Genomic DNA, 17518 nt, shown 5'->3' with positions numbered 1-17518 from the left:
ACAATGGAAGTCAAATGTGGTTTTGGCTTTTGTTCAAAGTCTCCAAACAAGATTAACTAGGCTTACGCTTCTCTACAGATGAAAGTAAAATAAAGTGTTCACATTGTGAGGTAAAGATGTTTGTTTATTCAGCATTGGGGTGTATGCTGTTTGATTATTTAACGCCGGTTGTGTGTGTAAACCTTGTTTTTGTGAGTGGATAAACTTTGTGTAATTGTAATGATCCAGATCCCTGCTGAGGTGACTGTGGTTACCATTCTGAGGTTAAACCATCCCAGTACAGGCAAATCTGGCGCAGAGACACGGTCCTGGCATCAAAGACAGACATTTGGTGTTGTCTTTGTTCTGTGACCACATTATTTTATTAGCTGCTAATGAAGTCTTAGTTTTGCTTCGCAAAAAAAAATCTTGCTTGTGGTTATGGTGTTTGTGAAATCCTTCACAATCATTTTCACCCAGAAGAGGGAGAGAAACGTGGAAATAATAAGGGATGCATGCTTGATGCGGACGGTTTGTGTACGCTGCACATTTCAGGATGGTGGTTGTGGTTGAACCAAGTGTTTTACCGCAAGCAAGCATTGTTTGTGTGCATGTGTGTGTTTTATGGATGAGAAATTACAGGACGTGCCACTCTCCCGACCCACAGAGACTTGGAGTAACACAAATGTGGAAAAAATAGCCACGTGCTGAAAACTGTGTAAACCGGATCATCCAGGCTGAGCAGACATCAACAACCAGACCTAAAATAATTTGCATTTACAATAAATAAGGCAGTACAACAAAGACTACCATAATGTTTAAACTATTGAAAAAAATATGTTCAGATAATTTTATGATACTTGTGTTTTTTTATTATATTGGTGTTAGCTCTTTTATACATAGAGAATACTACATTCGACAGGATATCTTCATATGAAAACAAAAACAAAATGTTTTAAAAGTGATAGTTCACCCAAAAATGACAATTCTGTCATCATTTACTCACCCTCTTATCAGAACCTGTGTGACTTTCTTTCTTCCATAGAACACAAAAGAAGATATTCTGAAAAATGTTCACGGCAGCCATTCACTTTGCATTGATTTTGTGTCAATACAACAGAACTCAATGGGTGCCACCGCTGTTCGGTTATCAACATTCTTCAAAATGTCTTCTCCTGTGTTCTGCGGAAGGAAGGAAGACATGCAATTTCGAAATTACAAGTAAATGATGACAGAATTGTCATTTTTGGGTGCATCTCCGCTTAAGTGGACATGTGAAAACCTATTTGATTTTTTTTTTATTTTGATTTGGTTTTACATTCCCTAAGAACAATCAAACAGTCATAAAACTATGAGAATAGGTTGTCTTAAATTAATGTATAAACAAATTAAACAAAAACAAAAAGATGTTTTGTACTTGTAATTATCGATTGCCCTGATATTGCTGCTTGTGAGCTCTAGAGGGCGCTACTGACTTATCAAAATGTCAACAGTTTCACAACCCGCAAACCATACCATAAATACTCAAAACATACATATAAAACACACACACACCGAGTCTAATCATAGTCTAGATACACAAACTCTTTAAAAAAACTGAAGTTCCCCACCACAGGCTCGTGACAGTTTTATGTCATTCTTTTTTTTATTGCAACAAAAATGGATTCTTGCCACTTCCCTTTTCATCATGTACAGCATGCATTGAATCTGCAAATCTGCAGACTGTGTCTACAGCAGCAAACCTTGTTAAAAATATCTCAATGCTCTCTCTCTTCCTCTCTATCTCTCTGTCTCTCCGTCTGTGTCTGTGCTAAAGGCATTTGTTCATAATTTCCCCCAGAATGACAACTATTCGGATAGAAAATGAGTGTGTGTGCGTGCAAGACAGAAAGAGTGAGAGGCAAATCTACAGCAAACTCTAGAAAGATGTGGGTTCACTTTCCATTAACCATACAAGGCCACATGAAAGTCTGGGTTTTTTTACAGAGATATCATTTTTACACGTGGGGGTTATAACGAAAGGATGTCGTCGTGTCACTTTCATGTTAAGTCTGAACTTTTAAGTTACATATCGCCCAGGCTTAGGACGGTTCAATATGTAAAAGTCATAACACACACAATTTACACAATTTAAAATTGACACAATTTATAAATATAAACCTCTGTTCTTAGGCTATCTAGAATTCATGATTTTGGATCCAGCCATTCCATCAGTACTGAAATCTAAAAGAACTGCTGAACAAAATTGAAATCATCACAGATATTCGATTGGATTAAATGGTTATAACTGGTTTTAAAGAACACCATAATGGTCTCTGAGGGTCTACTGGTAAAGTTTTCGGGTGTATTATTTTGTTATCTGAGATCAGTATAACGTAGTATATAATATAATATGATATGATAAATATAATATAGTGTATAATATAATATAATATAAAATAATATAATATAATATAATATAATATAATATAATATAATATAATATAATATAATATAATATAATATAATATAATATAATATAATATAATATAATATAATATAATATAAACACTATCATGAATTATCAGTTAAATTCTGCCAGTAATGTTTCCAGTTTCCAGTGTAAATAAAGTAACAGACAGAATCGGTGCTTTGCTCTTGTCACAGACAGCCATGTGATTCCCGGGGTGTGACTCAAACTCGCGTGGGCCGTGACACAAGTGAATCTGGTGTGCGTGGATGCTGACCAAAGTGACTTCGCCACATTTTTCGGCGCTGTGAACGTCTCCAGGAGCGCATCGGAGAGGTAAGAGGACCAGCTGCGTGACTTTTAACCCAATTTCTTGAAAACGCGATGCTTGTGACGTGTGTGCGCGCGCACGCCTCGGGATACCAAGTGTTGCAGACAGTCGCACAACGTGTTCATGTAGAAGAGAAAGATCGAGCCAAATCGCTCTTGGGGTTGATTTGGCTCATGCGCAAAAAAGGCAACACAGAGAAGAGATGTGTTTTTAGTCATACTGGAATAAAGTTGCCATGTGGTTTAGTGTGTATGATTTAAAGAAACAGCGCTTTTCTGAAATGTGTCTTGCTTGCATGTGTCAGATATGAAAACGCGCACGGAAAGTAGATCTGTTTTGAAAGTTAATGTAAGTGCACTGCATACTACGGCCCTATTCCGCGACTTGTCTTATATTCATGCTTTTAAAGTAGTTAACATACCCAAAACAATCATATCGCATTGCAAATGCTATAAAGGGAAATGAGAAAGTATAGAGGAAACACGCACCGAGACTGTGAAATACAGCTCGATACTTTGTGACATGTTGAAGCCTAACGGTAACACCCACATTGAAACCAACTTAGATCATTCATGCAAATATAACTTTAAGATTTATATCAACGTCTGTATATAATCATGTCTGTTTTTTTAACGTGCACGACTCGATTGAATAACTGGATTATGTGTGTGGTGTTATTTTTGCGCGCTTGTTTTTTTCTGTGAAGAGAATTTGCGGAGTTGTGACTCCGCCCACAGGCGGTGTTTATTTGCATCCATTCACGTGTTTTTGACCACAAAGTATCACTTTTGCCCGTGATTCAAGCTCGTATGTCGTCACCACTCGCAATAAATAGTGACCTCCAGTGAGTTAATGCAAAGTATGAACCAGTTACGTAGATTCAATTAATGTTAAAGATATTCAAAACGTTATGCTTATTATTTGTTTGATGCACATTCTGCTTTCATATCATTTTTTTCAAATATCAACACTATGTGTAGTTTTATTTAGATATTCAACCGAGTTAAAGAAATACGAGAATTAGGAAAAGTGCAATAGTGTTATTCTAGCACCTTGCTGGCACATCTTTGCATGTCTGCTCCATTGCCATATTTTAAAATGTAGGCCACGTAAAAATATTTATATCAGAATTTTCCAAATGTGTCCAAGTTCACAATTTCTCTTAAAGTCAAGAACTTGATGACATTCTGGTGGATTCGTTCATGTTAAGCCTTCACGGCCCTGCAGGCAAATCATGACTCCATAAACTGTATGACTGTGTATTGAAGGGGATTCACGGCAAACAAACACAGTCAAACATGTTCGTTTCAGTGACATGATGGCATGGCCATGATGCTTCGCTTCAATGATGTGGGCTGGTATTATCACCATATCAGATTCAGATGTGATCATAAACACGCTTGTGTGTGTTTCCATGCATTCTGTGGGCTTTTTGTTGTTAAGATTAAGATGTGTTAGGGGATGTTGTGGTGTTTTTAGATCGAAAGTGTTTCTATGTGGCGTCTATCCATCCGTCCATGACACAAGTATAATACACGACACGCCACGACATCTCCTTTTAACGCGCTTTATTTAATGCATGTTGGCATGAGTCATGCCCTCAAATGTGACCGCTTTCTAAGTACGCGAAGGTTTTCTAGGAAACAACTGCCGGTGACATCTAACGCCATCTCGTTTTATCTGTCAGTATTAGCACTTTGAATGCACAATGTGTATAAAGTGTGATCTGGATGGTAATTCTTCCTCTTTTCTTTTGTGAATGGAAGGAAGTTGGTACAGAAACACCCTCTCCTTCCCTTTCTTAACGTTGTCTTTCCTGCAGACCTGTTTTTCTTCACCTTCACGAGCAGGAGCTGACTTTTTATTGTACAGTATATGATCTTTGTGTCTGTTAATGACAGTTATCTCGATATGAGCGATTTCAGTGTAATTCGTGGTTACAGTATGAATAGTATTCACATTTTTCTCTGATACGAGCATGCTCTCATTTAGTTTTTATAGTTTATGGAGTTTTTCATTTTCATAACCACTTTTCACTGTGCACAGATAATAATATATTCATATAATATTCATAATAATATACACACATAATGCTTATTTATAACTGCTCAAACACGCATAGCAGTGTTTGTTTTCTTAAGATTTGTGCTACTATAAAAAAGATTATAATTGAATCATGGGCACATATTAAACACTTGCTAACAAACTCAATATATCTGATAATTAGACATTATTATACCTCGTAGGCATGGAATGTTGTAGTGACAGGGATTCACAAAACATGTTGTGTATTTATGTGTGTAAATGTGGGTCAGTAGGTTTGTCTGGAGCTTTTTTTAAATGATAAACATGAGTTGTTATTACATGTCAAGTTGAACAGTTGCCCTGAAGACTACACACCCATACTCACACCCATGTGTTTTTTGGAAGGTTCTAGTACGATGCTACACCCTTCAGTGCACAAATATTTTGTCTCTCCATCGGCGCACTTTTTACACGTGGTGTGGAGCAGGTTTACATTTCTTTCGTACCAACAAAAATTTTGAAAATACAAACATTTTCATGAATCCGAAAATTTACGTCAAAACGACTTTACGAACGATTTATACAAACAAGTCGTTCTGCTCGCGTTTTATGAATGAGGCCCATTGTGTCTATACAAAAGAAGTGAACGCGGCCGAGTGCTGTTCTGCAACTTTTTTCAAAATATCTTCTTTTGTGCTTTCTGGAAGAAAGAAAGTCATAAAGGATTGAAATGACAAGAGGGCGAGTAAATGATGACAGAACTTTCATTTTTGGGTGAACTATCACTTTAAGTATATAGTTCCTTTGAAGATGTTTGCAAGAATTTCACTAGTATTTTGAGCGTGCCTTGGATAGAGAAAAGGTTTCGTAAGAGGACGACCGGAGCCAAGAATGAGTGTAAATGCATGTCATCGAGAAATCATTTCCGTGTGCTTGTCTTTAAGAGACTGTACTAGGAATGTAGGAATTGAATTGTATAAAGTGACTTTTAAGAATGTACTCTTCATGCCTGCATTAATAGTTTACAGTCCTGATGTGATCTAAGCCCTGACAGCCGAGATCTGTCTGTGTTGACAGATGACATCAGGTTTGGTTTGTAATGACAGAATCCTAGAATAAGGCTGAACAAAGCTGCCGTAGGGAAGGATTAATAAGCGACTATGTGTTTTTGATTGTCTGAATGGTCTTTGTGTTTGTCTGCAGGTGTGGAATGTCATTATGGAACAGAACGGCTTTCAAGATCAGAATAAAAATTACACGGTGCCGGTACAGAACGACCAGGTTTGATCTCACACACACACACACACACACACACACACACACACACACACACACGGTGACATGCAGCTATTGTATGAATAATTTACAGTAATCCAGACATACACTAATATGTGGACTAACATAATGGATACTAGTCTAGTACTGACTTAACTTGCTGTCTGTCTCCCTCTCAGAGAAACATGTTGGGATATGGATACAGTTCCATGCTTTCCAACTTCCGTGTGGAGAAGAAGATCGGTCGTGGTCAGTTCAGCGAGGTTTATAAAGCCACATGTCTACTAGATAATCAGCAGGTAGCACTGAAGAAAGTGCAGGTGATTCTGAATATTTTACACTTGCCTATATGATTTATATTTTGAATAACAGGTTACCATATCACATATACTATTTTTGCAATATGTATAATATGTATTAAATAACATTTTCTGTGTGCACAGAGTTTTAAAATGATAACATGAATGTTTTATATATCGTACAAATGTTAAGGGTCACTAAGTCATTATTTGAAATAAACCATGGTAAAAATGTATTATCTTTAGCGTCTTAAAGTACCATTTGCCTAGAATTTGTAAAAATGTTTTTGTGGGATCCTAACAACCAGCTTCATCAGGTTAAATTAATATTAATATCAATGTTAGCAAAATTATATTTACTGTATGTCTTCAGAAATAATTTTAAGCATGTAGGCATACAGATTAAACGTTTTTAGGCTCATAAAAAATTCATTTAAGTAACCTAAAACTTCACGAGTTAGTTTACGACACAATATTTTTTAAGATGTAGATTGTGAAAGATTGTGTTTTGTAACATTGTGTTATTCATTGCGTTCGATCAGATCTTTGAAATGATGGATGCTAAATCCCGTCAAGACTGCATTAAAGAGATTGACCTGCTAAAGGTTAGTAACAAGCTTTTAGACTCATCCGTGTGTTTATGTGTTAGAGAGTTTGGTGAGTAATTTTTACGTTGCGTTTCTGCAGCAATTAAATCATCCGAAAGTCATCAAGTATCTGGACTCGTTTATTGAAGACAACGAGTTGAATATCGTCCTGGAGTTGGCGGATGCTGGAGACCTCTCTCAGATGATAAAGGTGATTGTCAGCGTGTGTTTGTGTACTTTTATGAAAGCGTGGTAGGTCAGCACCTGAGAAAACAGTGTGGGAGGTTTAAATGACAAACAGCTGATGTTAAGTACAAGGACAGTGGGCTTAATGTGACATAAACAATTCAACATGTCATTAAAATATCTCTATCCTTCATTTTTGCCTACCATGCCACAACCCTGTGTTTGCCAAGGGATTTTTTCAATTTATTGTGTATTGTTATAATGCAAACCTTAATTATGACTTAATTATTTTGCCTTTTAAAATAAAAATTCTTACGTCTGTGTTTATTTGTGTAGTATTTTGAGAAGAAGCAAAGATTGATTCCAGAGAGAACGATATGGAAGTATTTTGTGCAGCTCTGCAGCGCACTGGAACACATGCACTCACGCAGAGTCATGCATAGAGGTATACACGCACGTTCACAAAGCATTGTTTTTATATACAGCTATTTCAAATGTATGTAGACTAACCTTACACCAAACCAAAAGTAGAAACATTTACTTCACAACGTAGACTTTGCAAATCTTATTCCAAAGAAGTTTTGTTTGGTTAAGTTCACTGCTGGGGACATGATTTGTCCCAAATGTTAGACACAATTATGCTTCACCTTTAATAATTGGGGTCTGATATGTAGAACAACAGGTAACAACAGGTGTCTAAATAAATATTGGGTTTCTCTCTGAATGTTGGTGTAACAGATATAAAACCATCAAATGTCTTCATCACGGCTACTGGAGAAGTTAAACTGGGAGACCTTGGACTGGGTCGATTCTTTAGCTCCAAAACCACCGCCGCACACTCTCTAGGTAATGCTCAAACGTGTACGCACGCACACACACACACACACACACAAACACACACAATTTTGATGTTCAAGTAAAAGATGCAGTGACTAGTCTCAGTTTTAGCGTAGTATAGGATATCGCTCTCAAAGGTAAACATTTCATGTATTGATTGTGCATTATTTAAAATACACATTCAACATAGATACATTTCTTCAATCAGCCATGCAGCTAGAAACATCCCATAACCTCTTTGTATGTCTCAATCTCACAGTTGGCACTCCATATTATATGTCTCCTGAAAGGATTCATGAGAACGGTTACAATTTCAAATCAGACATCTGGTCACTGGGCTGTCTGTTGTATGAGGTAAACAAATACACAAGTTCATGGTGATGTATACAAACATGCATATCAATTACATTTTGTTAATGCTCCAATTTGCTGTAATGAAATTATTTGATCTTTTAAAAAGAGATAATCACAGTCATTTTAAATGCTTGAAAAAGTTGTCAAGTCAAAGTTGTATGCCAATGCTTTGTTTATGCGAAAAATGATAACGTGAAACATGTCTTTTGGTTGATTTTCCTTTTTTATATACATCTTTTAATATTGCTTTGCTTGATTTGACAAACTTTAACCATTATTGCATCACATTTATTCTCTCAGATGGCAGCTTTACACAGCCCCTTTTACAGCGATAAGATGAACCTGCTGGCGTTGTGTCAGAAGATCGAGCAGTGTGATTATCCACCGCTCCCATCAGAACACTACTCACAGAAGGTACAAATACCCACACACCCTGTCTGTCATTACCGAAACAGATTTGTGACTAACTACACGCTCTTTATGCGTTTCAGCTCCGAGATCTGGTCTGTATGTGCATCAGTCCCGACCCTGATCAGCGACCCGACATCGTCTTTGTCCTGCAGTTCGCCAAACAGATGCACCTGTGGACATCCAGCACCTGAAAGAGACGCGTGTACAAGCAGCGAGGAGAAGCGTTGTGCAAACCTGTGACATCTGCTCTCTCTCCATCCAACTGATAAAGCTATGTTAGATATGTTATAAAGAGTGAATGTAGGTTGAAAGCTACATTCTGTAAGCTATAAACTGAAGATTGCTGTAGATTTGTATTGAACGGAGCGCAGATATAATCTGTCGTGCCTTTGAATGTTTCGTCACAGTGCTGTTTGGAGAAAGTGGACGGGTGTTACATTGGTCAGGTCAGATGACCTCGGACCTCATGATGAAGTCACAACACGGTTCTATTTATACATACTTCCTGTTAGGGTTATAGATTCATAACATTTAAAAGAGCAGTATTTGCTTGTTTCTAATACACACGCACAAAGTTATTTCACAGTAAAGACAGGTATTATATTTGACATGAGTTCAGCATCCTTGTATTTTGGGTCAAATGTCTAAAAGTAACTATTCATCCTACTCATTTTCCCCCCAAAAATGTTATATTATCAGTCATTCTGAAACATTGTCATGTCCTCATATGTAAATGTTGTGTAATTAACAATAAAAATAACTATAAACAAACATTTTCCAAATGTGTTACTCGTTTTTTTGTGAAAGAAAAATTTCAACCCAGATCATAGAGATGGTAGGAAGTCATCAGGTTTCTCTACAATGCCCCCTCGTGGTAAGCAAATCCATTTATTGTCATTTTTACCCTCATGTTGCGCAAAACATGTACGTGACTCTTCTGTGAAAAACAACAGAAGATATTTTTGCAAAGGTGTTTCTTTAACATAATATATATTTAATTTGTTCTATAGAGGAAAGTCATACAGTTTAGAAGTGACATAAGTAAATATTTAAAGAATTCTGGGTGAAGTTCACATTTATCTTGGCATACTTTATATCCCAAACATGATCAAAACATTTTAGCCAGTTGAAATCTTGCTCTCAATAAAATAAACAACATAAACTGACTCAACTTCTTTTATTGGAAATAATGGAAAATGACTATACCACCACATAAGGAAAATGGTTATGAGGGAAAAAACAGATCAAAGAGTTGTGACTGTGATCTCAGGAGGTGTCCATGGTATGAATGCTCTCCTCCACAACCTCCATATTCAGAGGAGTCACGGTCTTCGTCAGCACTCCGGTGGTTCCACGCTTATATCGGTAGCTTCCGGTTCTTTGAGGAGAAGAGATGAAGAATGTAAATCCAAAGGAAAGAGACACGATTTCACAATAGAAACAAGAGTTTACAGTGTGCACACATGTTTTGATTCAGAATATACTGCTCCTTGTAGAATCTTCCCTGGGGATAGTTTAGTAAAACTCTCTCATTGAAAAACACTCAAAGTGGGCTGAAAGTAGCGAGAAAACAACAAAGACAAAAAGCTTTTGCAACAACCTGGTTAGTAATACACATGTAGGTTACTTTCATATCTCTATTTGATTTTTGTTTCGAAACACACACAGGATTACTCACACGGGGTGCCCGTCGATATTATCCTCTCTTAAAAGGGAACATTGATTGAAGCATGAATCAGTTTTGCATTCGGAATTCAGCGACCACAGATGATCTTTCATTAATAGCAGCACATACGTCACAGAAAGTTACTTACTCATGCACCCATTTCCTGAATCTTATTTTTTTTTATAAATCTGTTACAATTAAAATAATGCAGACGGTCAATTATATTCAATTCATTATGCAGACTGTGTCATTGCGTCATTGATTTAAATCCTCTCTGCATGCCGTTCGACAACTGTTGAAGCATTATCCACAGTGCACACTTACCTGACGCCTTTGTTATTGGCCACATCATGTGGTCTCAGGTAATCCACCTTCCCTTTGGTGATCACGCACAGATCAATGTTGCTGCCTGAGCCCAGATCATTGAAGATACCGGCTGCGATCGCATCTCGCACCAGACCCTTGGCCTCTTCCTCCTGATCAACAAAAACAACATCATTATCACAACTCTCTGTATAGATCAGCTAATCGGAAACAAAAGAGAATATTTATTTGAGAAGGGTGAGGATAAGAAAGTTCACCTCCATGTCAGGCTTAAAGCGATCCTCAAAGACTGCCATGGCTGCCAGAGAGCCGGAACCTGATGTGAAAAACACATTGACATTAATACAACAAAAGAGAATCTCTCTGGGCAGAAAAAGATCTGATGAAATAGGTCAACATTCATGAGTGGAAATTTGAACTGGCCACACCACACAGGAAGTTGAAATGGAACGACAGGAAGTATAATGGCCTATGAAACCTTTAAGACTGTCAAACAAGTTTTTGACAAGAATTTTTTTATTTCTGTTTGGATTCATTCTTGTTCTAGGTAATAAATTGACTCAGTAATTTGTGTTTTTTAATGAATCAACTTTCCTTCTCATTCTGCGTGTGACTTCAATATAAATTTAACTAGAATTTAGTAGACATTCTCAGTTCATGTCTGAATGGCACACAACCCGCAGTCATTCTGATTAGATATGGATGTTTTTTAAACAGAATAAATAGTTACAATGTCTCCCCCTTTGGGTGGAATGGAAGAATGACTTTGAGACAAAAGGTACTGCTTCAAAAGAAGAGATTCTTAAGAAGAAGACATTACTAGATAAATAAAAATGTAAACCCTAAATTCAACTTACCCATAGTGACATAGGGCAGTTTGTCTGTTGAACCGTGAGGATAGATGCTGTATAAGTGCGGGCCGGTGCAGTCAACACCTCCAAGAACTAATGCCGCACCAATATATCCCTGATACCTACATACACAAGAACACTTTCCATTAATATCTCTATGACTTTTACTGTCATTTGTGATAACCAGATAAAAGGTTTAAAAGGTTTCGGTGATACCGTTTCTAAGGTATGAGCTGTGTGTTTACACAAAAATAAATAATTGAACCATGTAATTTAATGTTTGATGTTTATGGCTAATATATATGACAAAAATTTGCTTATGGTTATCATACTGTCAATTTTAATTCCTGAATTTCCGGGCCAAGCCTAGAACGGACAAAACATTATTAATAACAGACAAAATGAACCGGAGTAATATGAGGATGGAGAAGCGTAAGATTTTCTCGAATCCATTACCTGAAGAGCATCTGCTTGAGCATGCGGTTGGCAGTGGCGACTCGAGGGAGACGGCTGGTGGTCAGAGAGTGGAGCTCAAGATTTGAGGAGATAATCTGCGTGGTCATCTCCGTGTCTGCCGCGGTACCAGCTCCACAACAACTAAAAATGTCATTTCGCGTTAGGGATCGTGTGAACATGGGATGAAGGAATTGTTCATGTTGTGTTCGTGTACTCACTAGATATTGGGAGAGATGTAGTGAATTTTAGAGCAATTTTTATCAGCCACAACCATTCCTTCAGTCGCTCGTGTGTCGGCACCTAAAACAACACCATCCTGAGATGGAGAGACAGAGAGATTCTATGATGTAAATGATTGAGATCATATCTCAGTTGACACCTTTTTTTTTTGTTTTCTTACCTTAAAAACAATACCACAGATGGTGGTGCCGGTTTTGCGAGCGGCTGGGGCGTTGAACCCAAATTTCGCGCAGTCTGCTTCCAGAAGAGCATTTCTACAACACATATTTTGTCATAAGTTATGCAAAGAGATTTGGTTTCTCAAACTGACTTTTAGATGCCAGTCATCATAAACGCCTTTTTGATAGTACTAACCTATTCTTTCGTTTCAATATTTTATTAAATAAAATTGTTATTGCAGTTTTAGCAATCGGTATATGTGTTCGGATTGATATACTTAAAAAAGGCGTTTGTGTTTATGTTGTGTTGGCAGTTTATTTAGATTAATAGAACCTTATTATATGGAACTGAGATTAAAAAAACATCTTATACTACAATATAGATGATGTTAACACAAAACATATTTTTCAGCTCATTGGTATCTGTACTATTCTTTTTAAATAAAAAACAATCTACTGAAATAATATACAAGACACGCCTTTTATAAAGGTACATTATTCTAATGACATCATACTATCTGTAACAATATTAGAGAACTTAATTCCGTTGTCCTGAAAACTAGCTCACACTTTTAATACATCTTTATAATGACAATCATACTTTTGTTACATCAATATGCGGATAAATGGAGAGTTAAGCAAAATAATTTAACAATTGATTTGTTATAACTTGTAAATTAATAACAAGTTATCAAAAAAATATTTGTAATCAAAATATGCTTCGATAAACAAAACAAGACAGAATCACATCCAAATGTGATGTACTTAAATGTGTGTGTTCGCAGTGATTGTCTGAACCTTTGAGAAAGAGAAATAATAATATAAACAAAATAATGGCAATATTAACTACAAACTACAACGATTTAAGCATATTTATGAACATTATAGTGCTGTAAAACACATATTCGCGTATGTTTCTTGAATTTAAACAGTCATTAAAAGCCTTTCAGGGAATTCTCCTGAGTCATTCACACGGGCCATGACTCAAACACCCGCTGTACAAGCCCTTAAAACACTTTAAACTCTTCGTTGTTTCATCCAAAGTATCACATTCAAAATAAAACACCCGACCGGAAAACCTCTGGTGAATAAACTCAAAAAACAAGCGGCGCTTCTCACCTCTTGCAGTTTTCGAAACTGAAACCGCTGGGCTGATACTGACACACGGAGACGGTCGCCATGATTCTGCGGTACCGCTTCCGGGAAGCGCGAGATGCCGTTTCCTTCTGTGTCACAGGGTATAGATTCCGCGCTCACGAGCCATTCGAGACTATAGAATGTGCGCGCGACTGTAGGAACCTATAGAGTGGGAACCTGTAGAATGTAACACACGGGTTTTTGTATATGGTTAATGCTCAAGACGATAGTTACATTACAAAGATGCCAAGGGTTTACGTTAAAATACAATTTATGTGTACCTTAATGTATATACAGCTATAAAATGACAATGTAATATGTAAATACTGTAACACATGCTGTAGCTACAGTGTGTGTACAAAAGCCTTGCATCTCTGACATCAATTACATGTAAGTTTAATCAAATGTAAGATTATAATGTATGAACAATTTTTTTTTTTGATCTACAATTAGAATGACAAATTTGTTGTGTTATACAATGTCCCCAAAAGCATTTAAGTGGCAATAGCGTTGGTTATAGTGACCAATTATCATGTGACCACCAATAATATCAACATTTTATCAATGGCTGAAATATGAATCTCTGATACAGTATGTTTAGATGAATGTTTTTTTTTTATTAAAACATTACAGGCAATTTTCAGGTAAAATAAATTGATTTTGTTTAGAACAAAACTATGAGATTATTTTTACCAAAGCTCAAAGTACTGCACATACTTTGTTTCTAAACACTTTGTATACTAAAGATTTGTTAAAACAAATGTTATGTGTGTTAAGGAAATTAATTGATTTTAAGATAAATCACAGTCGTACCACATGACATATTTAAGTAGTTTTTCATAGACGAAAAACACTAAAATCACATAATTTAACATTTTAATCTGCATTTATGTATACGCCAAATGTTTTATGTATACATCCTAATGTTTTCTTTAATATAAATTGTTATTTCTATTTTGAAATTGGCATGTCGAAAATCCTGACCCTTAATTAAATATGAACTATTAATTTGGCTACTTAACTAAATATCAAACCAAGTGGCACTTATTTAAAGAATAGTAAATGTTTTTAGGTTTCCAGTTATACAATACATATGTACACTGTCTAAGAATGGTCTTTTGAGAAATTGATAAACAATTTAAAAAGTGCTTTTGAAAAGTAAAGTTGTCCATCTTCTGAAAAAGGGACTAGGATTATTTGTTTGCTTTTGTAATTTGGTTTGCTTTTATTTCATATCTAACGCAATTACATACATTTGAAAATATATTTTCGGTGTAAAATACTTTCCATGGGCACCATACATACAGAACTTATAGGGACCGTCTGTTCTGTAATTTCCTATTTGGCCACTAGAGGACAGTGTGTGCTCAGCTCAATGGAAGCAGGGTCAGGAGGGCTTCAAACTTTCTCTTACAAAAACCTTGTCATGGATTATGTAGATTTCTGAAAAACTTTGATAGAGTTCATCCTACTCACCTTTTAGTTGCACCTACTTTTGCAACCTGTCTTCAATACGTGCTTACTCGGGATGCAATCTTGTTTCCTGCTTACATTAACGTCATTGTTTTTCTAGTCATTTTGGCAAGCATTAGGTGAGACTTCACCAAATGTTTGGAACAGCACATACCGAGATTGCTCCTCTTGAAACAGAATTGAATAGTCTCACAGTAAAGAGAAACATGCACAAAAGGCTCCATCAATCTAAACACATCCTTCTCATGCACTCGAAACTAAACAAAGACGAGCTCAAATAATCACACAAATGTATGTCCGCGTGTTTGAGAGAGAGCTAGAAAGAATAATGACAGTTTTCCTTTCATCGGTTTCTATTGCTGGGGGAAACTGCTTAGCACATTCTCCTATTCATTTTGATTTCAATTGAAAGGATACTTTAAATCATAATCATGTTTCACATTTTTAGTCGTTTGAAAGAATGCGTGATGCGTGCGTGAATGTATGTGCTTGTGAGTATGTGTGTAAGATCTGGTCACTAAGGACAAACTTTTGCATGGTTGTCATGGAGACTGTTCGGTGGGAGTATTTAGGGTTGCAGCTCTCACACACGTACACGTTTACACACACAGGTGTAAGGAGTACTCTCTCACACACTCCATTCTGCAGACCTCTGTTAAATTGTGTGTGTGTGTGTGCAGGAGTGTGCATGAATTTGTAGGAGTGTGAAAAGTTTATCTGCTCTTTGTCTGAGCGCAGTGTTCCTAACACTGCTTTCATTGTCTGAAGACACTACAACAACTATCTGTGTGTGTTTAGGGGTGTAGGGAAGGGCTACACTTTTGCGAGGTTATCTTACAAATACAGAGAAACATATTTGTAAGGATGCCTGAAAGAGTTCTCACTATAAGGAAAGGCCCATTGTGTCTACTGTATGTGATGGCCTCACTAATATATGGGTTAACGTTTGTGTTGTGCGTGTGTTGTGTGTGGGGAGAGGAGAGAGAGAATGTGTGCCATGCACATCCTGAGCGGCTCATCGTATCCGTGAGGAAGAGGAGTCTTCCTCTCGTATGAGTGTGTAGTGCAAGGAGGCTAGTGTTTCTGGATCCCTGTATATATTTATCTATTTTTAAATGTGCTTTTCTGTTTTAGTTGTGGATCGTAAACATGCTTTAAAAATAGAATTATCTGTCCGTCAACAACAATAGAAATGTAGAAAATGTATGTATATGTGAACGTTTTTTCTCCTTCCACGTATGTTTCTTGTTGTGTTGGGAGGATGGGTCACAGGGAGGTTAGACCCTGTTTACCCATCGGCCCTTTCTATAAATCTCCCAAACACACACACACACACTGATACGTTAACGTGCAAGTAAAAAAAACAATCTCATCCTTTGTTTAATTGGGGATCCAAAGTTGGTGTCTGTTAGATCTACCCAAGACTGCTCATTAATTCAGATTTATTACAGTGAAAGAGATTGAGAGAGGGGTGAGCATAGAGCCAAAAACTAGTTTAAATACACAAATGCAGACATCATCTGCAGCAGGGTTGAGTTTGGAGGCATGACTATCTGTTTGACTGACAAATAGCAGATAAAGGAAGTCTTTGAACTTGGTTGGAAGCATCAACATTTTTCTAATTCTGTTTGGTGCCACGCCAGCCAAAACATATTTTTTTATATTTGATTATGCTTCAAACAATATAATTTAAAAAAACATAATAAAAGAATCATTTTTAAAAGTGCTATATTTCTCTACAAACAAAAAGCCAAAAGGATCCCTGACATGGGTCAGTCTGATCTCTTATCTCACACTGTTCGAATTTGATGACATCATTGAAATGTAATCACTGTCCAAGTAACGTGATCTGATAAAAACAACACACTTTAAACAATTCTGGTGGTTGCCACTTCCATCAATTTAAATGTCAGAAAGGTGCTCACAAGCCCATGTCACCTAAATGGAGGCTTCACAAATGGAAAAATCACAAGATAAGGGCATCATTTGGGACAGACCCAGGCAGGCTTGAGAATAAACACTTTCACAAACACACTTAACACAAAAGGTGCTTCCATAAAGAATCTTTAACATCAGAAGAACCTTTCTGTTTCACATAAGGTTCTTTGTGGTGAAACAATGTTCTTCAGATTATAAAAAAGTAAGAAAGAGACGGTTCTTTAAAGAATGATTCAATGATCTTTGTGGAACCAAAAATGGTTCTTCTATGAAATCGCTTTGAAGAACCTTTTAAGCACCTTTATTTTTAAGAGTGAATATACTGAGGGTGTTTTTAAAGTGTGTGTGTGTGTTTAAGGGACTGGAAGATAATGGGAGAAGAGATCCATTATCAAACTGTTTGATCAGAGACAGATGGTTGTCATGGTAACCTGTGCCAGGCAGGTGGCATGATGCTGACAAGGACATTAAGTTTTTGATGTAACTTAGGGACAACCGCAGGTGGGCACTCTAGGATCAGATAATTAAATGGACACAAGGTT

The 17518-nt window shown here is 36.8% G+C and overlaps 2 protein-coding genes across 2 annotated transcripts; one reads left to right on the top strand and one right to left on the bottom strand.

Moving 5' to 3' along the window:
* Positions 1–2642: 2642 nt before the first annotated feature.
* nek6 (NIMA-related kinase 6) lies at positions 2643–9506 on the top strand. Its single transcript, XM_056731572.1, has 10 exons — positions 2643–2764; positions 5988–6065; positions 6239–6379; positions 6901–6963; positions 7046–7156; positions 7468–7576; positions 7870–7977; positions 8228–8322; positions 8623–8736; positions 8814–9506. Exons 2-10 carry the CDS (start codon positions 6003–6005, stop codon positions 8922–8924), a joined length of 915 nt encoding a protein of 304 aa, XP_056587550.1. The 5' UTR covers positions 2643–2764; positions 5988–6002; the 3' UTR covers positions 8925–9506.
* Positions 9507–9891: 385 nt separating this feature from the next.
* Positions 9892–13646, bottom strand: psmb7 (proteasome 20S subunit beta 7). Its single transcript, XM_056731573.1, has 8 exons — positions 13548–13646; positions 12431–12524; positions 12249–12346; positions 12031–12171; positions 11581–11696; positions 10981–11039; positions 10724–10875; positions 9892–10111 (listed from the first exon to the last, which is right to left on the bottom strand). The coding sequence occupies exons 1-8, from the start codon at positions 13607–13609 to the stop codon at positions 10000–10002; spliced, it is 834 nt and encodes a 277-aa protein (XP_056587551.1). The 5' UTR covers positions 13610–13646; the 3' UTR covers positions 9892–9999.
* Positions 13647–17518: the final 3872 nt, after the last annotated feature.

Source organism: Triplophysa dalaica, chromosome 19 (assembly GCF_015846415.1).
Source record: "Triplophysa dalaica isolate WHDGS20190420 chromosome 19, ASM1584641v1, whole genome shotgun sequence".
NCBI classification, from domain to species: domain Eukaryota; kingdom Metazoa; phylum Chordata; class Actinopteri; order Cypriniformes; family Nemacheilidae; genus Triplophysa; species Triplophysa dalaica.
The sequence above is the reverse complement of the archived record's forward strand: the minus strand, read 5'-3'. Positions and strand labels throughout refer to the sequence as shown.